The sequence below is a fragment of the Cavia porcellus genome, unplaced genomic scaffold (genome assembly GCF_034190915.1).
Source record: "Cavia porcellus strain 051 isolate PalLab524CR breed Dunkin Hartley unplaced genomic scaffold, mCavPor4.1 scaffold_20, whole genome shotgun sequence".
Classification (NCBI taxonomy): Eukaryota; Metazoa; Chordata; class Mammalia; order Rodentia; family Caviidae; genus Cavia; species Cavia porcellus.
Window position 1 is genome coordinate 20,090,528 of NW_026947503.1, and position 21,799 is coordinate 20,112,326.

Below are 21,799 nucleotides of genomic sequence, written 5' to 3' on the forward strand. Positions count from 1 at the left end.
CTGGTCTGGAGCTTGTGATTTTTCTGCCTCAGCTTCTTGAATAGCTGGGATTATAGGCACTCACCATGCCTATCTCTAGTCAGTTTTTGTCTTTCCAAACCTATGTATAAACAGAATTTACAGTACACTGAAGTTAAAGGTTTTCATTTGAAAGTCCCTTTTTAAGAACTTTTAAGCACAAGTGTGCAAAGGGCCACAGAGAACAATAAAAGAGAAATGAGAGAAAAAAGATCCTGCTTGCAAGAAATTTTGCAGGTGAAATTTAAATACAGGGGGGCTGGGGATTTAGCTCAGCGGCATAAGCGCCTGCCTTGCAAGCAGGCAGTCGTGAGTTCGATCCCTGGTACCGATAAAAACAAAAAAGACAAAAAAAAAAAAAAAAAGAAATTTAAATACAGAAGTAGAAGTGATCTATATTAAGGCAGAAATCTTCAAAGAAGAGAAAGATTGATTATTGCAAATCAAGATTTCAGAAAGGCATGCTGAACTAGGTGAGTTGAGATAACCTTTGAACACATGTTGAAGAATAAAAGGCCCAGATTTGGGGTTGAGTCCAGCCCTGTAACCAGCATGCAGTGAACTATAGGCCATTTGGGGATTGCTCCTTAGAGGCTCAGCTTTTAGAGCCTGTCCATGCTACTCCTGTGGTCTTTTAAGAAACTGCGGCAGTTGCTGACCATGGGTTGGTTTGAGACCACCCCTGCTCAGCACCTTAGCTCTGTCGCCAGGCATCAATCATCTGCTGATGGGAGTCAAACATAGGTGTTGTCCCGGGAGTAGAGTTGCTCAGGACGCAGGGTCTGGCCTTTGGCTGCACACCGATAGGTCAGGTGTCTGACTAGCAGTGAGGAATCCAAAAGGATCCTTCTTGACCTGGTACCCAGTGACGCATTCTCACTCCAGCTTTGATGGTTTTCATTGAGGCCGAGACCACACATGTGCTACAGAGAACAGCAAGGGCTTTCTTATGTTCCTTTAGCCTCTGGACTGACTATTCCAGTTACCAGCTAGATAGAAGGTGACGGTGGAACTAAGGTCTAAAAACAGGAATCTGTTTGAATGTAGAAATTGGGACTTTATGACTCAAGAGGTTATAGGAATTATTTTTAATGCAGTGGAGAATGATGGCATTGATATGTGCTTTATTTTCCACTTCTAGCCTTTGGAGACTCGACTTATTTCAGAGACCACAAGTATTTGCAAACCAGAACAGGTGGCCAAACAAATTGTTAAAGATGCCATAGTAAGTAAAATCCTTGTTTTGTTTTCTGTACTATTTGCCATTATGCTGTATTTCTGAAAAGGTATTTCTTTAAGACCTGCTTCATAACAAAAATTACTATAATTTTCTGGATCAGATTTATCATATCTAATAGACTCTTCTTCCTTTAGACACACTTTTATTGATTCTGTATTGATAGTAGGTTCCTAGAAACTAAGTATGTATCTTAATCTTAGGAACAGATTTATCAATATGGATAATTGGAACTTCAGTTCTTAAAGAAGGAAATAAGATTTAGCTGTGAAGTGTCAGCAGTATAACTATATAAGGTTTATTGTCTTTTTTCTGACAGTATTTTAACTTTATTGCCTTACCGACTACGGGTTTTTTTCCCCCCTTTCTGCCTCCAAGTATCATTTTCCCAGAGTTAACTAAAGAAAGTGCAGCTGGCCTGTGGAGCCCATCATCCCGGCATCCTGGCGTCCTGATATGCTTTTGGGAATCACCAGTGGGATCTTTTGGAATCCAAGGGCTGTTTTGTAGCACAGAGTATGTGCCACATGCCTTTGGACAGCAATGCTGTTAACTCACATGGCAGAAAAATGTACTTTTCTGTGGGATGTCTGAGAACCAAAAGCCCACACTGACCTTGGAATATCATTAGGATCGTTGGAATGAGAAGCATCAGGGCCTTGTGATACAGTCTCAAAATAGTACACATATGAATATGAGAGGATGAGCCGAGCAGAATCCAGAAAATAACAACCTTTATTAAAATATTTTCTGAGATGAACAACTCTGTTCCAGTTGCCTTAAGCATAAGACAGATGGCACAGGTGTGATTTGTTTTTCCTGCTTATTTTCAGTCAAAACCTGGGTTTTTAAGGATCCGAAATAGCTCTTCTAATTTTGACAGAATTCATTTTGTGTGGTGGTCTGCAAACTTTTTCTTCTCTTGAGAACTGTACATTTATTGACAACCTTGGAGAACTTCTGTTTCCCTGGGTTATGTTTATTGATATTTACCTTATAGGAATTTGAAACTGTAATTTTAAAAATATTTACTTATAATTCAAGAGAATAAGTCTTATAAAACAAGAATAAGTATTACATTTCAATTGATTTTTTTTTACAAAAATAATTATTTTTCAAAGCAAGAATTCAGTAAAAAGAGTGGTATTATTTCATGTTTTCATCAGTTGCTTTAATGTCCTCATAAAAATCCTTAATGATTTTAGGTGGATTTTCATCCACTCCTGTGGTCATTTTGATGTCCTATGTTGCTTTGACTGGAGCAAATGAAGAAAATTTGACGCCATTCAGATACGTAATTGGATAAGGCAAAAGTATTTTACTAGGCTTTTCAGATAGTTGTGGAGAGAATTTTCTTTTTTGATATTAAACCTAAACTCAAAGAATTGTAGTTCCTTAAAGGTTAGTTACAACATGAAGTTGGAAACCACATCAATGAACTTTTGTTCTCTATGGCATTAAGATCCATCTGTTTCTCTCACACTTTGAATGGATCCTTTACCCATTCATGATTTTATAACATGCATTAGTCATTTGGAAAATATGTGTTCACTGAGTTATCAAAAAAAAATCACATTCATCAAGATCATTGCTGATCTTACCATGAAAATATGTTTTCGGCAGCCAGTAGTCTCACAAGGGTAGATGCAAGTTTTCAAAAATCTTAATTTTACCTTGAGAGCTGAGATTTTTAACATCACCTACAAATGCATCAAGTTGTCTTTCTCTAAGTGACAGGCTTACTTCGTTTTCTGCAAGTCTGAATAAGTTTAGTTTCTTTGTCAATGGTTCTTTCCTGTGAAAATTATATTCCACATATAGCAGCAAGTTCAATTCTTGAACAGTTGCACAAGGACTCTCTCAAGGTGGTCATTGTCCTTTGGTATTCAGAAGAAAACAGAAGCACTTTCTGCGACTTCTTCATTCGTCACATGCAATACAGTAGTCCCCCCTCCCATCCTCAGAGACATGTTCCGAGACCCCTAGTGTGTGCCTAAAACTGCTGAACTGTATTAGAAAGTTTATGAATTAGATATCAGGTACAGTGGAAAAAGAGATCACTTATGTCCAGGGTGAGAAATTGATAGATACTATTCAATTCATCATGCTTCTGAGAACAACGTACAATTTAAAATTTGAATTATTTATATATGAGATGAGTAACTGAAACCAAGAAGAGGGTAGGAGAGAGGACTGTATTGAGGAAATCTGTCTTGAAGAGTTGTGATGTAATAAAATGATTAACTTACCTGCTCTATCGAAGACATTTTTAAGTAAAATGGACATTTAAAATTTTTAAAAATATTTATACAAGTTGTATTTTCCTTGTGTATTTGTTATCATTTCAAGGGCATGTAGCAGTGGAGGTGACAGTGATTTCTAGTTCCATATCTAGAACATTGGTTTGGGTTTGTGCCCCAGCAATTTTACTCATCAGTAGAAATACTACTCTGCTAAGAAAGGTGGCTTATGTTCCCCCAAAGCCTCATGCAGCTTTTTCAGAGGTGGCTGGATCTAGAGTGTGTGAAGCTGGGATTAAGGATATATGATCACTAAATTAGTCCACTGATTGGTTTAGCATAGTTCTGGGTAGGATTAAAGGTGCCCCACCCTAGGTGTGAGTGCTACCATCCTAAGAGTAAGAATGTAATATAAGGACAGAAAGAGGGTTATTGCTTGTCACTTGTTGCTTGTTACTTCACTGCTGGGTACTTTCTGTCTGCCCTGCTTGGCATGAACTGTTTCTCCTCTGCAATGCCCCTTTGCCATGCCACCATGCCTTGAAGCCAGCCAAATATCAATTGAAACCTTTATAAACTGTGAGCCAAATAACTGTGAGCCTTTCCTCCTTTTGCCTTTGGGTGTTGGGTATTTTGTCTCAGTAGCAAGAAAAATAAAACAGAATTTGGTACCAGAGAAGTGGAGTTGTTATTATGGACTACACTTGACCATGTGGTTCAAGAGCCTTTGGGAATGGCTTGTGGGAAGAGTTTGGAAAGGTTTGGAGATTTCGGTTGAAAAACCATTCCTGGAATGCCTGAGGCTGCACTCGATGGGAGAGTGGTTAGAGCTCAGAAGACCAAAATACTGATGGAAATGCAGCTGGTAAAGACCAGGTTTAGGAGGTTTCTTCTGGAAAGAAAGACTGCATTGGTTATTGGACTTCAGAAGATGTTTGTTATGCATTGGCAGAAAGTTTGTCTGCATTTTGGTTATTTCCAGGGATTTGCTTGAGACTGAGATTAAGGGTGGCAGACCAGTTAATCTTGCAGAAGAAATTTCAAGGCAGTCTAATGCTGAGGCAGTGGTATAGCTACTGTTGGAGGCTTTTAGTCAGATTTATGTTGAAAATCAAAAGCATAGAGTCCAGGAGAATGATTCAAAACATTGTGAGTTTGACCAGAAAGGAAGCTGCAGCAAAGTTGCTTCCTGCAAAGATGAAACAGAGGAGAAATTGGTTGCTAAAAAGATTAGCGGAAATAAAGCCACATATTTCAGAAGAAGACAATAGAAGAGTTGGCTTGAGGATATCACAAGAACCAGCAGCAATCTACCCTTTGCAATCTCAGAGATGCAAAAGTGAAAGTCTTTGCTTTGAGAAAAGATTACCATGTTCCAGCATGGAGGTAGCCTAGGGAAGTGATTCTTCAGGATTTGGTTCATAGGCACTGAACCTTTCCAGCCAATAGAGAAGGAAGCCTGGCTACTGCTTCAGCTGGCAGCAGAGCGTGGCATCATCCATGGGTGCTGGTATTAGGTGTATGCAGAATGGAAGAGTTGTGAGGTCAGGAAGACTTCAGCCCAGATTTCAGAAGAAGGTCTGTGCCCCTGAGAGGGCAGTATGTGAAGCTGTGAGTGTGAAGCCAAAGGAGCAGGGGAGACCCCAGAAGAGCAGCCAGAAAAATGAATCATTTGAGGAAAACTGCAAGGAGGGAGCAGAGCAGGCCAGAGAGAGAAGCTGAGGGAACTACAACCGCCAGGTGCTGTGGGAGTGGAGCTGCCCGTTCCCTTTGGACTTCACGGCTTGTTAAAATTATGAGGGATGCTGGACGTGGAACTGTGGGCTTTAATGTTTGCCCTGCTGAGATTTGGTCTGTCTTGTTCCCATTCATTGCTCTCCCCATTTATAACTTTAGGGATGGAAATGTCCATATTGTGCCATTGAATGTTGAAAGGGTTTAAATTTCTTTTCATTTGTACAGGAGCTTGCAGCTAAGAGTTTACCTTACTTCTCTGACTTGGACTTTTTAGGAATGCCAAAACTTTTAGGACTTTGGCAACTCTTAGAGATAGACTAAATGCCTTTTTCATAAAGGGATGTGCATGAGTCTTTGGGGTGCCAGAAGCAGCATGTTATGGCTTTTGTCTAGATTTTTACCCAAAGCTTCATGCGGTCATAAATGGGCCTTTTTCAAAGTTGGCTGAATGTACAGTGTGTGATGCTGGGATTAAGGGTATGTGATTACTAAATTAATCCACTGATTGGTTTGGCATGGTTCTGGGTAGGATTAAGAGTATCCCACTCTAGGTGTGATACTGCCCTAAGATTATGGGTATAATATAAGGGATAGAAAGCAGGTCATTGCTTGTTGCTTGCTTGACGCTTGTCACTTGTCACTTGCTGGTTGCCACTTCACTGCTGGGTGTCTTCCGCCTGCTCTGCTGTGTCATGGACTGTTTCTCCTCTACAGTGCCTCTCTGTCATGTGCCACTCTGCCTTGGAGCCAGCCAATTATTAACTGAAACCTCTGCAAACTGTGAGCTGAAATAAACTTTCCTTCTTTTATCTTTGGGTATTGGGTATTTTGTTTCAGCAGTGAGAAAAGTAAGACAAAAGGCAATTAATGTTTTCATATTATTATGATAATCATTTTGTCCATAGGTGACTCTGAAAGAATCTTGGGACTCCTTGGGGGTTCTGTGAACTCACAGTTTGAAATTGCCCATCTGGCAAGAGTCTGTGTCTACTTATGAGTCCTGATATATGCTTTTTCCATCCTGTCACACCTAACATGAATGAACATACTTCATTGTTTCTAGTTTTGAATTGATTTCCTTTCCGTTGACTACTATCTTTATCTGTTCCTTTTCTTTTAGCAAGGAAATTTTAACAGTTCCATTGGCTCAGATGGATACATGCTCTCATCACTGACCTGTGGGATGGCTCCAGTAACTTCCATCACTGAAGGACTCCAGCAAGTAAGCTCTGCCTTGATCAGAAGTCTGACAAATGGGCCAAAACTGCATTGCATGAGAACTCCATTAAAAGGGGATAAAGATAGACTAAGTAACTTTAAGAATGTGAAAAAATTTTATTCAGCTATTAACTTTTTCTTTTCCTCTACCAGTAGCAAGTAAATAGGAAGTAGAGTAAGGACAGAACTTAAGAACTGGAAAAAATGTTTTCTGTACCGGGCTATATAGTACAAGGTGTGATCAAAAACTACACTGAATGGTTAAATTAAAAATTAAACAAAGTGTTAAGTAAAAGACACATTGCCATTAACCCCACTTAAAATACTGTCCCTCACTTCAAGCATACTTGCCACACTTCTTGACCCTTTCTGAAGGAGGTCTAAATGTCCTCTTTCATGAGTATCTTTTCCTGACTGCCTTGATGTCCTGAATTGATTCAGAATATACACAGAAATTCGTCCAAAAAAAAAAAAAAATCCATGGTGTGTCCTCCTCTACTGATTCACTAGACTGTGCAACTCTGACTCTTCCCCAAAGTCAAAATAGCCCTGAAAGGTAAACATTTTCAGTTAGTTCAGAACATCAGGGCACCTACAACAGTGTAACTGAACACAATCATGAAACAAGACTTCCAGAACTGATTCGGAAAGGGGCAAGTATCATGGCATCTATGTGTTCAAAAAGAGAGGGAATATTTTGAGAGGGATTAATAGCAATCTGTCTTTTATTGTAATACAACGTTTAAAAAATTAAAACATTCACCACATTTTTCAATCGTACTTGATAGATAAAGTGACATCTCTGCTATTGATTGTTAATCTGGGTTTTTACCTGAGAACTACTGCTCTAAACTTTTGGAAAAATGGAAGCATCTGTCTACAATAGTTTAGGGTGAGCTTGCCTACAAATAATGAGATACTATTCTTGAAATCATTCTTGGGTGAGTTGGGTCACCAATAGCTAAGCCAAAGGAGACACAATCGAGGATTAGACACAATCAAGGAGTAAACACAATCCCTAGTCTTAGAAATTTATAGTTTTGTCCAGGACACACAAATTAATGGACATTAATTGTTCTTTGACGTGTATTCTGGGTACTTTTACTCTGGTGATGTCAGGTAACCACTAACCTCAGGTCACCTGCAGTCTACCAGAAGAGACTAACGAGAAAGGTATTAATATTACTGGCCAGTGTAATTGTAGAGTTGTATTAGATTGCTTTGGAAGCAAAACTAAGGGGTGGTTTATAACAGAGCATTAACTTCTATGCCAGGGACCACATAAGACTAAGGCAAATGATTTTATTGCTAGTTTTCCTCATGGTCTTTCCTAAGTCCTTTTTTTTCTCACTCTACATAATACCCTACTATTGTGTCATTTTTTCCTGACACTAGACTCTGTTGGATATAAACTCTTTGGAGACAGGTTGCCTGTCTCTCTTGTGTGTCATCGTACCCCAGCAGGAAGTGTCTGCACTGACCAGAAATTCCAGAATGCCTGAGTTGGGCCAGTGCGCAGTCCATACCTTCTCCTTGGGCAGTGTGATTCCTTTCTTATGACTGCTACTTCCATATAAATATGTCCAGCCCCTAACTGCCCCCGGGCTCCAGTTCTGTATCAGAGTCTCTTAGTCATTCTCCCTGGAAAGTGACTACAAATCCAATTCGACCGAGCTTTGTACCTCCCCAGCATTCTGTGGTCTTCTCCCCCTTCCTACACCCCATTTCTATCTCCATAACTGGTGCACACATTCACTCCCCTCAGCCAGAAACTGAGGTACAGTTGCTGCCTCTGCCTCTCTCTTCAGGGGCCCCCTGCTCCCTAACCTTTTTGCCTCCTTTTCAGGAACCCCACTGTGCTTCTGGAGGTAAGGCCTGGCTTCTTGACCCTGTACCTGAGTTACGTACTTTGTGAGCCAGAGGCTGTTAATGAGCCTCTCAGGGGCTTGCAAAGCATTGTTTTGGTTTACCTGGCATGAGTGTGTGTGTGTGTGTGTATGTGTTTAGTTTCAAAATTAGATTTTCACATAAAAGGCCTAGATTTCAGACTTTTCTTGGCAAATCAGATCTGGCTAAACAAGAGCTGCATACTCAGCATGCAGTAATCAGTGGAGACTGGTGGCAGCTACACCTCAACAGTCCCTGCCCGCCCCCAAATCCCTTGGTCTACCACACCCTGCCCAGGCCCACCAGATACATTTGAGTGTGCCATCACGTTCTCTACCTGTGTTTCTAAACTGTGGCTCTACCCTGCATGAAGCCTCCTGTGGCTCCCCAGTACCTTCAGAATGAAGCTCAAATCCCAACAAATGACCAAGCTCTGAGCTGCCCCCCACCACTAACCTTCTGACTTCTGCTCTTTCTTTCTGCACCCTCCACCCCTGTCATCTATGGGACTTTACAATAAGGCCCTCAACCCAGATAACCTCTATCTAACCGACTTCTAATCTTCCCTCAGGTTTTATCTTGCTTTTACTGCAAAACTCCTGTACTTACCCCTGTTCTTTATAAGGCTGTATTGTAATTGGGTTTTTCTTAAGGTCCTCCCTCCCTTATTTAAAAAAAAAAACTAGCTTTTTTTTTTTTAGTACACTTTTTAGGTTTATGGAAAACTTGGATGGAAAGTATAGACTTCCCATATATATCCCCCTTTTCTCCTGTAAGCATTGTTCCTTAAAGTTATATATATGTTTAAGTTGATGAACCAATATTGCCATGTGATTATCAATTAAAACCTAAGTCTCCACTATGATTTACTCTTGGAATTATGCATTTCTGTGGGTTTTGACCAATGCCTAACACATACTCCATTACAGGGTCATGCCAAATAACATCACTACCCTAAAATTCCATTGAGTGGCATCTTTCCATCTTTCACCTTGGCCTCTGCGTCACAGTGACCTTTTTTACTGTCTTCATAGTTTGGATTTTGCTAACTTTCCTTTGTCTTTCATATTTTTCAAATTTACCCTAGTTTGAAACTAGTTGCTTTCACAAGTTGCTCAGAAAAACAGTAAACCCTTTTATTTATGCATGCTGGTTCCCACTTTTAATCTCAGCTACTCCAGAGGCTGAGGCAGGATGATTGCAAATTTGAAACCAGCATTGACAACTTAGCAAAACCCTGTCTTTCAAATAAATTAAAAATATAAAATAAATAGCTGAGATTGTACCTCAGTGATAGAGCACTTGCCTAGCATGTGTGAGATCATGGGTTCAATCTCTAGGAATAAAGAAAAGAAAAAGATAAACAGTGGACACTCCTTTAGATTGCTCCTTTGCACCTTTCTCAAAGGTGGGTGCTTCTTGTTCTTGTAGCAGAGACTTGCGTAGGTACCCCCCTTCGTTGCATACCTCCCTTGATCTTCTCTCTTCCTTGGTTGGTACATCAGATTATTGCCTTCAGTGTGAGAGATGAGGACTTAACTCTTCTTACCATCCTCCTCCCCACTTGCACTTTGTTTATATTGTCAATTATTTATATTGTCATTCTGTCTTACCGTCATTTTGGTTAGATATGTGCTTGAAGAGATCATTTTTGTGATGAAATACCATTTAGAAGTGTCATGTGTGTGTCATGAATGATTACTCCTGTTTAAAAAACCCAGGCTTTTGTTTTCACTAAATTACTTTTGACCCTTACCTGGGTACTGTTTGAATGTATTAGTGGTTCAGTCTTGAATTCTTCACTAACCATCTTCATCTCCTCTTGACATGCGCTGTTCATATATACTGGCCGCGGTGGCTGTTTCCTTCAGGAAGGAGCCATGATTGCTCAGCATGGTGCAAAGCTGATGCCTGGCTCCTCCTCTTCCTGCTGGTCCTGGAAAATATCTCTGCCTGTCTTTTCTAAGTTGGACCTTGTTTCCTGGACCTCATGACAGTGTCTGTCTTTGTGATCCTCTCATTTTATTTACCTCTTCTGATAGTTTTCCAGGAAGTGGTGGGGTGAGGAATCTAGGAGACAAATTTTTTTGAGTCTAGTACTTATAAAAATGTAATTCTTGCTCCTTGTACCTTTTCAAGATCCCATTTAGAATTGCGTTAGTGAGAATCTATTAAAGGGAAGACCGAGAGTACCATGGGTATAGTTTATTGCTGCCTTGACCCTGAAATAGTAATTGCCTTTTTACTTGATTGTTTTTACAATTAGCATACAAGCTCAAGTCTGGAAGTGCCCACCTATAGTCTCAGCTACATAGGAGTTGTTCAGGACCAGCCAGGGCAACATGGAGATCTTAAAGAAAAAAAAAAAAAAAGGCTCAGAGAGGGCAAGGTTATATCTCAGCACCCGGTGTTTGGGCTCATTCTTATGATCAGCACGTAAATCTTAAACCAAAGAAACATTTTTTGTATTCCGGCTCCTTGGAATGCTATAGTTGAGTTTCCCTAGTAGTTACAGTCCTGTGTTGCTAAGAATACCATTTTGTTCTTTTGTGGTTGGAATTTATTAATCGGACAACTATTTTCTCTCTCTGGAAGGTGGAGTGTTAGGCAGTGGTACAGAGTAGGCATATTCTGTTTTCAAAGCTTATTGACATTTATCAAGTTTTCATTATACTTATCCTTGGAACAGATTAGAAGATGTGTCCTAGAAACTATTTACCAGAGGCCTAAATACTTTGAAATGAAGTGAATTATTGTATTGCACTGTTGGATGTCAGACAAACTAAAAGGTCTCTCTTTGTCTTGCAGGTGGTCACTATGGGCCTTTTCCGAACTATTGCTTTGTTTTACCTTGGAAGTTTTGATGGCATAGTTCGTCGCTGCATGACGCAGAGAGTGAAATCGGAAATTGCAGACAAAACTGCCTAATTCTTACCCCTTGAGTGTGTGTGGGGAACTGTTTCCAAATAATTCAAACAGCTTGCTGCTACATGGGACCCAAGTTTTAGACTACAGATACTTGTCTTGTTTTTGAATATATAAGATTGGACCAGTGCTCTTCCTAAATCTGGCTACCAGCAAAGAAATAGAAGTCCAGCTTCAGACCACATCATTAACACTATGCAAATATGGAATAGGAGAGCTTTGAGATGGAGCAGTAGCAGTGTGAGAGAATTAACAGTGTGCCAACAGGGTAAGGATTGGAATTCTAGAATAACAAGCAGAATTTTTTTCTATTTATTCGTTTTCCCCTTTATAAAGATAAAATCCAGATAATGTACTTCATGGTACAAAAGAAGTCTTGAGAGTTTTTTTAAACTTTCCATGAAAGGCAGTTCATGGATTTCTGGGGTTGGTTTTTCTTCTTAACTTGGTGTATTTTACTCAAGATGAGCTGTGTGCATTGCCAGTGAGTCTGGATGCCCTGCGTCATGCTTGCTGTGCTGCTGGTGGAACCTCTCTCTCTTTGATCCCACAAAGCTGCAAGGGGGATGGGAGAGAATAGTGCAGAAGGTGAGATCAGTCTTTTCCGGTAGGGAAGCAGTGCTTTCTTGTCTTCTTTTAATCGAAGCTTAGGACTTTTCAGTTTTTATTCATGGAGAAAGACAGCCTCCTTAGTAAAATCTTAGATGCTTACAGAAGTTTACAGTTTCCTCAATAGCCATGATAAACTGAAGCTCACGTGTTCCATGTTAGTGTCTGTCCTTCCCTTTCTCCTCTGTCCCACTTTGCTTATTCTGCTGTAATATTTTTGTAAAAGAAGAATGACCAGCTAAGATTTTTGACTTGACTTTTTAAATTAAGTCATCAAGTCATTAAACAATAAATAAAAAGTGTAACATTCTTAACCTAGTAGCATATATGTAGCTTTTAGAAAAGGCTTATGATTGTATGTTTAAATCTTACTCACTAAGAAAAGAGATGGATAATTTTGAAGATACTCATTTTTTTGAAATAAAATGATCACCCATTTTTCTATGATTCCCCCTGACCTGAGAACAGTATCTTCCTGCCACTGTTACCACTCATTTCTTCGTGCAGCCCTAGAAATCTCCCTGGCCCTGTGAAGCCGTATTTGGGTTGCAGGACCTGCTCATTTTTTGGATTTCTACATCAAGTGCCTATTCCCATCCTGGTCCTCTTCCTGTGGCATCCTGTTTGTCAGGACATCTTGATGCCCATCCCCTCATCCCTGCACATACAATAGTGCATTCTAGTTCCCTTGGATGGGAAAAATCTTCTACTTTTCAAGAAGAAATTTTTTTGTTGTTAAAGAAAAAGTAACCTAGAAATTATATCCGGGCCTTTTTTTTTTGAGCTTTTGAAGTTTTTTTGACTTTGAAAGTGACTTCACTTTTAAATAATAATATGTTTAATAGCTCCATGGTATTGAGATCTGCAAATGGCAAATTTAGTCACTAACAAATACAGAATAAGTTACTATTTAATATATAAATTTCTTTGTATAAACTTGATTACACTTTGCAGGAGTTTGTTGATGCCAGAATGAGTTCATGCATCATTCAGTTTTTATAGCCAAAGTTTGCAGTCTTTGTGGAGTTATTCTGTGCAGCTGCTAAAAAGGTATAATGTATTTTCCTAAATTATATTAATATTTATACATTTCTCAGTTTTACTCTTTTCTTATGAGTGCTTTTTGAATGTTGATATCCTCTGCTGATCTATATTAAAATCTAGCCTAAGGTGGTGTTGGATTTAATAAAATTAATGACTTAGCAATAGTTATTACAGTATTTTTTTCAAATTATTGTCAGAGAGAGTATTTTACTCAGGTACTCTACTGTTGAACAAATTTAAGAACCCCTTTCTGTGGTGGGAAATACTGTCCCTAATCTCGTGTAAGTCAGGCACAAGAGGAGGTTTGCAGAGGTCATAATGGAATGGAATAAACTTTGTCAGAGATGTTAAAGGTCCACATTCCCTTACCCCAGAAACTCTAGAACTAAGTTTGCTTATTTTTCTAAATTTGATGCTATAATTCACTATCAAAACTTGAACTGGTGTGTGGTTATTGTTTATTTGTGCCACTTCATGTGCCTGTTTGAAATATCAACAGGTTTGATTTTATAGTTAGTGCCAAACTTCAAGGAGGCATTTTGTGATATCCATTATATGCTTCCGTGGCACCTTTTTCAAATCCAACAAATTATGAATTTGGAAAAACATCTGGCCCAGAGGGTTTTGGAGAGAGAATTGTAGTCAGACAGCATCCCACAATATTCTGAATCCATCCAAAACATGAAAATATTACAAAGAACATTCAATTTTTATATCCCTTTTGGCTTGATTCTTGTACAACTTGTTTTTCTGTTGAGGGGAAGAAAAGGAAGAGGAAAAAGAAGACAACCTTTAATCCAACTGTTAGGGAAACTATTGACCTTTTTTAAAGAATTAAATCACACTGATTTAATAGTTACTGTGGATGAATCTTACCTATGGCTATAGTTTTTAAAATTCTCCTTCTTGGTGCTGGTGTTTGAACCCAGTGCCATGTGCATGCTAAGCCTGAGTTCTACTGCTGAGCATCGTTGCCTCCCAGCCCTAGAAATTTAATTGCAATCCTGTTGGACTGTTGACTATGTGATCACCAACAACTTACATAAATTTCAGTTCTCAAGCACCTGCTCTGATGGTTTGGTTTACTATTTTATTGTAATGAGTATATTTTCTTATAAGTTAAATTACATTTACTTATAAATTAACATCATTCAGTCATATAAATTCAAAAATATGTTCCAAGGCATTTCATAATTGAAAAATGTATAGAAAACAGTCCTTAGTTCTATTTTCAAAAACAAAAATCATGGGCCAGGGATGTAGCTTAGTGGTAGAGTGCTCGCACATCACTATAAAAAAAGAAAAAAATTAGGAAAATTATTCATTCTGTATTTTTAACATAATTTGCACGGTTAAAAAGACTATTTAAAATGTTGTTCCAGTGGTCTTTTTACGCTAATATTTATATATATCTAGTTAAAAATATTTATCTGGATCTGTAAAAACCATGTGTTATTGATTCCCACAAATGAAACTTCAAGAGAGTATTTCTGATATTTAGATGGTGAAAGCATTTTGGTAATATTGAATTTCTTTCAATTCAAAGAATTGTATGTTTTTCTCTTTCTGGAAGAAGGCAATACCACAATTTTTTTCTGAATTATGTCGTCAGGTTTAATTTTATTATATCATGTTTTAATTTAAACATTAGTATTACTCAGTTGAAGCCACTTTTAAGTGTTTGTTTTTTGATGTAAGATAATTTGTGTGTTATTTCCTTAAGTTTTCAGTAGATTGGTTTTAAAAGTAACAACTAACCATAACTTTCCAATTCAGGACTGGATCTTGCTATTGAGTTATAGTTTGTGGTAGTTGTGGATTTGATATTTTGAAGAAATAATTGCTGTTATATTTTACACTTGGCCTGAAATGAGAACTCTAAAAATGTTTTTAAATTGAAAAACAATACATGGCTATTTTGATACATGTTAGAACTTGTATTTGCTATGTTAGAAGCTTTTGTGGCAGAATTGTAACCTAATTTTCATATCTTGTATTTCTGAATCACAACAAAAAATAAATGGGGAACAAGCTTTACAGATCTAAGAACTTATTTTTCTAGAATTTTGTGTTAAGAGACCACTTAAGCAAAATTCAAATGTTTTCTGCAATGTTATCATGACTTGGCTTCCTAAGCATTTCACAAGGCCTGATTCTTATCTTTTTTTAAGGAAGTAATATTTTCAGAATAAATGCTTGCTACTCAGCTCTTACTTCAGATACCTGCTATTTGTAGGCCTTTGCTATGGGATGTATGAGTAAAAGTTTAGGATTGTAGGCCCAGCCTGTGGCCCATTCCTATCATTTCAGTTACTTCTGAAGCTGAAGTAGGATGGCATGTTTTGAGGCCGGCCTGGGCAGCTTAGCAAGACCATTTCAAAATACAATTTTTAAAAGAGCTGGGGATATAGCCCAATAGTAGAGTATTTCTGGGTTCAATCCCCAATACCAACCCCCCCCATGTTAAAATTTTAAAATCCCACCCTTCAAATTATATTTAAATAGTCCATCCATAAACTGCCTTCCAGCTCTGAAGGGCAGCAAATTTTGCAAGATTGATATGTAAAAAGAACACATCTTAATATTCATCAGTTCTTAAACAATCACTTTAGTCATATTGAAAAAGGAATATTTGGACGTGTTTGCAAACTTAATCTTTAAATCTGAGCACTTCGTATTAAGAAATGGCATGTGATATCAGTTCTATAGTTTTCATGTTTTGATGCAAAAAAGTGATTCTTTTTCCATTCTTGACTTTATAACCTCTATTTTTCTTCATTCAGCATATGTTTGTTGAATACTGACAATGAACTGGCTATTTAGGCACTAGAGATAGAATTCTGTGTAAACATTTTGTCCCTTTCTTAATCAACATCTTCCCTCCTTTGGTTCTTGGAACTACTCTGCTACATCCTTACAGTCTTCCTGCAGGAAGAGGAACCAACTGCCTGTTTCCCTCTTTAGTTTGATGTCTCTGAATCTTATGTCACTTGCATTTGGAAGCTCAGCACTATTCTAGGCTGGGCATGTGCTAAGGAAAAATATGTTCCTGCCCTCAGATAGTTTATAGTTTTGGGCAGGAAATATATGCCAGAAACTTCACAGTGATCAGTAATACTCTTAAATAAAAGATACCACAACTAAGGCCAGGCGTGGTGGTATAGGCCTATAATCCAGTGTATTAGTTACTTTATGCTCGTTGCTGAGACAAAATACCTGAAGCCCAAAGTTGGGAAAGGAAAGGTTTATTTCTTACAGTTTTTGGAGGTTTCAGTCCACACTCAGATGGCTCCCAGGCAGGCGGGTATGGGCCGCCTTTCATGGTGGCTGCAAACACCAAGCCGGAACCGGCAAAGAGCAAGACACACCTTCTTCCTGCCATTACATCACATCCTGGCTCCACCCCTAAGTGGGTGTAGCACTAACACCATCAATCCAAGCACTATACAATGAACTATCACAAATGAACAATGCAAACTCATGAGGCCTGGGGGCCACAGACATAAATCATGACATCCAGCACTTTGGAAGTTAAGGCAAGAAGATTGCTACAAGTTCAAGGCCAGCCCAAGCTACATAACAGGACCCTGTCTCAGAAAACAAAGCAAAAGAAAAGATCACAAACAACATCTAACACTTAACTGGTGGCAGTCCCTGCTGAGTGTTTTACATGTTTTAACTCACTGAAATCAGACAGTATCCCCACTCTTTGAGTCTGTGTGAATTTTAAGCTCCTAGCCTCTGTACAAACCATAGGTAGAAACCTGCCCAGGACAGTCTGGTAATTTCTCAGAGGAAGAAATTCTTGAAGTGAAACTTTAGGAGTGAGTATGAATTTGCAGGGTAAAAAGTTTGGATACATTTCAAGGAGTCTTAACAGTTGTGTAAAAGCAAAAGATGCAGAAGATTTTGGTGTGTGAGGTGTAGTTGAAATTTATGGTGAAAGTTTAAAAGTGTATCGTAGTAGAAGGCACAATGCCATTAATTCCCCTCAAAATACTTCCCCTCTCTTTGGACACACATCCCATCGTTTTTACCACTTTCTGAAGCAGTTCTAGAGGTCCTGTTTTGTGTGTTTATTAGATGTGCTAAAAAGACTGCTGCTGTTGAGTGGGATCCAACAGAACGGCAGGCTCAGAAAAACGTGTCCCCTCACTCACCCATCCATTAGATCTGGCGCTGTGTGACTTCTAGCTCTGCCCCAAAGTTGAAGCAACTATGAAAGGTAAACATTTTGAATTGGTTCAGGATGTGAGGCAGCCATGACAGTGAAACTAAATACAATAAAGGGCTTCCAGGACTGCTTCAAAACGGTGGGATACATGTGTTTGAAGTTGGAGTATTTTGAGGGGACTTACACAAACTGTCTCTTACTGTAATCCTTGTTTTTTTGTGAGAAGGTCTTACTATGCAGTTTAGGCTGGCCTTGAGCTCACTTTGTAGTCCAGGCTGGTCTTAAATTTGCAGTGATCCAGCCTGCTATGTGCTGGGGTTACAGACTATAATGTTTTTATTAATTTAAATATTCACCATGGTTTCCATCACATCTCACATTCCAGACACCACCAGAATGTAGTTTAGGTGTGAGAAGGGAAAGGAAGTGGGAGTGGATAGGTATGACCATGTCATGCCATACCAAAGAGTCAAATGCTAGTCGTTGATGAGCTTTGAGCAGAAATGTGAAATAGATTTTAGTTTTAGAAAGTTCACAGTACTGCTTAAAATTTGGTTTTAATATTGCTAAGTCATTAGGCCTTGGTGCTTCACCACATTAGTGTGAAAAACAACCTATAAGAAACATTGTGGATTGAAATGTCACCCAAAAATATGCTGAAGGCCTTTACCTACTTGGAAATAGGGTCTATAGAGTTGTAATCAGGTAAAGATGAGATTATTAGGACAGGTCCAAATCTATTATGATTAATGACCTTTTAAGAGAAAAAAAAAAAACTGACTAGAATAAGACCATGTGATGAAGGCAGAGACTGAGATATGCAGTTACAAGTCAAGGCAGATCAAGGATTGCCAGCTTTTACCAAGATTTAGGAGGAGAGGAGGAGTCTATCCAAACTCTCAGAGGAAGTATGGTTTCACAGGCACCTTGATTTTGCACTTGTAGAGCCAAAAAGAAACCAAAACCAAAAACAAAACATATTTTGTTGCTTTTGTGGTTCTTTGTGACTGAAACTTCAGGAAACATATCAATTTTTCTCTAATAGCAATTAATATTTGAGAGATACTGTACTCTGCTAAATAGTATAAAAATAAAACTATACATCAGAATGTAAATTTGTCACTTATCTTTCCATGTGATGGCATAACTTATTTGGTTATAGGACTGCAGTTCCAATCTAAGAAGAGCACTAGGTATATTTGGACAATACAGCAGATTGCTATCTCTAGTTTATTTCACTTTAAATGCTAGCTCATTAATCTGAAGGGGAAAAAACTGCCAAATAATTTTCCTATGATTTCCTTTGTAAATCAAAAATAAAATTATTTACAAATTAAAACAACATTGAGAGTTTATCTTACCTAAGAAAGAACAGCTACCATCAAAAAATCAAACTAACAAAAACTGTGCAGGCTGCAGAGGGAAAAGGCACACTTCTGATTTATTGGTGGGAATATCCACTAGTACAACCACTTTGGAAATCACTATTACTGACAGTTCTCAGAAAAACTAAAACTAGAAGTTCCATTTGACCCAGCTCTTCTAGGTATGTTCCCAAAAATTAAAATCATCATACTAAAGTGATACATGCATGGCTGTGCTTACAGCAGTCAACTCACAAGCTAAATTTTTGAAGTGGCCTGTATGTCCATCAACAAATGAATGAAGAAAATGTGTTTATGCACAGTGGAGTTTACTTCACCATGAAGAAGAAATTCAAGATATATGTAGGAAAACAGATGCTCCTTGAGACTATAATATTAAGGGAAGTAAGTCAGATACCTAAGCTTAAATGTCATGTAGTTTCTCTTATATGAGAGTAGTATTGTGCCTAAAAAGGGTAAATTAAGTCATTTGTTATCTTAATGTTAAGTGAAATAAATCAGTTTCAATGTCACATAACTTCTTTTATATGAGAAGCTTAAAGTATAAATTGAAGAGCAAAAGGCAAGACAATAGAAAACAGATGGACAGCGGGAACCTGGAGATGGTTGCACAACTGCACAACAGCAATGGGTTTGTTTGCATTTTGTTATCTAGGTTTAAAGATTGCTATTTTTCTAACCATTTTTGAGGTTTAGTGCTCCCCCCAAATTAGGTGAGTTTCTAAGTTAATCTAAGGCTTGCTGTTTCAGAGTTGTTGAAAGTATTTCCTGACAAGAAGAATGGATTAAGAGCACAGATGGATCACATAGCAGAAGAAAGACTGAGCATGAATGAATTGGGAACGTATTGTTGGGGCTTATTCAGTGCTTTACCAATTACTAATGTCATTTGAAACAATGATACTACTCAATGCAAGGGTTGGTAGTGTATAAAATACATGAAGTTAGACACTATCATTTTAGATCACTTTTGGAGCTTGTGAGGGTTTTTTGTGCGGAACGGAGTGCTGTTGTGCAAGTTTAACAGATGTTTAAATTTTTTTTATTAATATGTTTTTAGTATATGATGACAATTATTGTGGGCAGTAGATACATGTACGTATCTTTCTATCTCCCTCCTCCCTGTTTCTATCTCCAGGTTCTCCTGTTGTTAAAACCAGGGCTCAGACTTGCACCTCAACCTATTTTTAATTTTTTCATTTTCAGACAGGGGCTAAGTTGCTAAACCCAAGTGAAGCTTGTACTTCTGATCTTCCTGGCTCAGCTTCTCAGAGTGCAGCAATTACAAATGCCTGAGATGTCATTTCTTTAAATTTTGTGCAAGATATATGTACTATTACTCTAGTGAGTTCCTTTTGTTTACGAATTTATTTCTACTTCATTTGGGGTCATAGTTTTCAAACTAACCCCCCTCCCAATTTTTTTTAAACTCAGCATTTTATTAATCCATTCCCTCTTACTTAATGGTCTCTTTCTACTCTCGTTTTAAATAAGTTTAATAGTTGGAAGGTTTTATATGTACATTAAACATTGCTATAATTCAGATTAGAATAATTTTTTAATTTCATAAGTTTAATGAACATTTACATTGATGGATGAACAGAACTTTTGTGAATAATGCTGAACACCAACCAGCAGGTGGCGAGACCTGGCAATAAAAATCTTTTTGTTTGAAGAAATAAAACAGGCCTTTCAGATTCTTGATACAATCTCCATTCCCTGCATATTGCTCTTTTCCTGGTGCCATCCTTCTGGTGGGATCCATCCGGGAAGAACTGGGCAAAAAGGCGGTCCTTTTAGCTCTCCCAAGTGGAAGCCATCTGGGAAAGCAAGAAATCCATGGTACTTGTCTGGAAGGTCTCAGGCACAGGTGTGGTCCAGAGCTAACAAGAGACCTTTCCTGGGATGTTACAGGCTAGATGCTATGTAAAGAGCCAGTCCGGGAAAGCTCATAAGGAAGACTCTACAGAGGCAGAGAAGTCACCGAAGCTTTTCTTTCTCTGGGAATAAGGGACCAACTTCCTTCTGACTGCCTCCTTTGCAGAAGTACAACTTCTTTGCCTTTTGTCCTCTAGTTTCTGCACCCACATGCTGGGTATTAAAAGTGTGAAGGCTTTCAATTCCTCTTAAGTAATGTTAGGTTTTTAAGACAAAACATAGTTCCGGAATTAGTACAATTTACACTTTTTATAAGAACGTGTATCACAGGTCAATCTACAGTACAATTCCTATGATTTCTATGAGTATAGTAGGTCAACTCATACCCACTGTCTACCTCAGAAGACCTTACCCATCTGCCACTGTCCCTAGATAAGGGCCCATCACATCATCTCCCTTCACTCTTCCTGGATAACAGTTATACCAAGGTGCCCTTTCCTATGTGAAAGACATCAGCATGATGACTGATGGAATGGTGAATATCATAAATGAAATGTGATATTTTTTGTTTAAAAATAATTGCTTATTTCCTATGTGAAAGACATCAGTGTGAGGACTGATGGAATGGTGAATATCAAATGAAGTAATGTATTTTTTGTTTAAAATAATTGCTTATATTTTTAGACTGGAAATAAAAATAAACAAGGTATCAGAACGTAATTGTACACATTGTGGTACTCATTTCTCATGTTTCTATAACCACAGTAATCTAGTGTCGTTATGCATTTCTATTTGAGCCTGTTAAACTGCTGTGCATTTAGTAAACGTTTTCTTGATGCTTTGTCAAAGAGAAAGATAAAAATAGTTATTTTTCGCTTGTCCTTTTAGGGGCTATTCAAGCTGGTGAATTAAAAAAAAATGTCTTTGCTCACAAATGTGTGTATAAGCGTATCATACAGATATAGCTGCTAGGCAAAGGTGGAAACATTTTAAAATTCATCCACCGTGGTATTAGGATTGTGGCCTTGGAAGCTGCCATGCGGCACTGCTCAGAGTCCAGCCCTGGTCCACCAGCCAGTGTTAGGGCAGACAAGCAGCCTTTACTGAGCTTTCTTCGATAGTGGTCCCCTCCTTCTTGCTTTCCCTGGCGCACTGGGTCAGGTCCGGCTCGGTCACAACCGTGTGTTCAGGTGAAACCAGTCGGTGTGCGCGCGCGTGTTCGGCTTGGACACTCAGGAATCAACTGGGAAGTAAAGACGACGCTTCGGGCTGCTTCCCTGGACCTTCCTTAATGAATGTGCACGGCCGCCTCGTCCCAGAAGGGCAGCGCCAAAGCCCCGGCGCTCAGAGGTTCACACCGGCCTCTCCGGGCGAGGGAGCGCCGGCCACACACCGGAGGTGTGCAACGTCTCTGTGTGGAACATCTGTGCGCGCCCACGCGGTCGGA

General features: G+C 38.7%; 1 protein-coding gene across 2 annotated transcripts in view; it reads left to right on the plus strand.

Moving 5' to 3' along the window:
- Kdsr (3-ketodihydrosphingosine reductase) overlaps nucleotides 1-14,964 on the plus strand; it is a 37,543-nt gene extending 22,579 nt beyond the window's left edge. For both annotated transcript variants that reach the window (XM_003474072.5, XM_063231502.1), the window contains exons 8-10: nucleotides 1,160-1,243; nucleotides 6,353-6,454; nucleotides 11,146-14,964. In XM_003474072.5, coding sequence (XP_003474120.1) covers nucleotides 1,160-1,243; nucleotides 6,353-6,454; nucleotides 11,146-11,265 — 306 coding nt within the window. In that variant the 3' untranslated portion in view covers nucleotides 11,266-14,964. The remainder of the gene's footprint in view (nucleotides 1-1,159; nucleotides 1,244-6,352; nucleotides 6,455-11,145) is intronic.
- The last annotated feature ends 6,835 nt before the right edge of the window (nucleotides 14,965-21,799 follow it).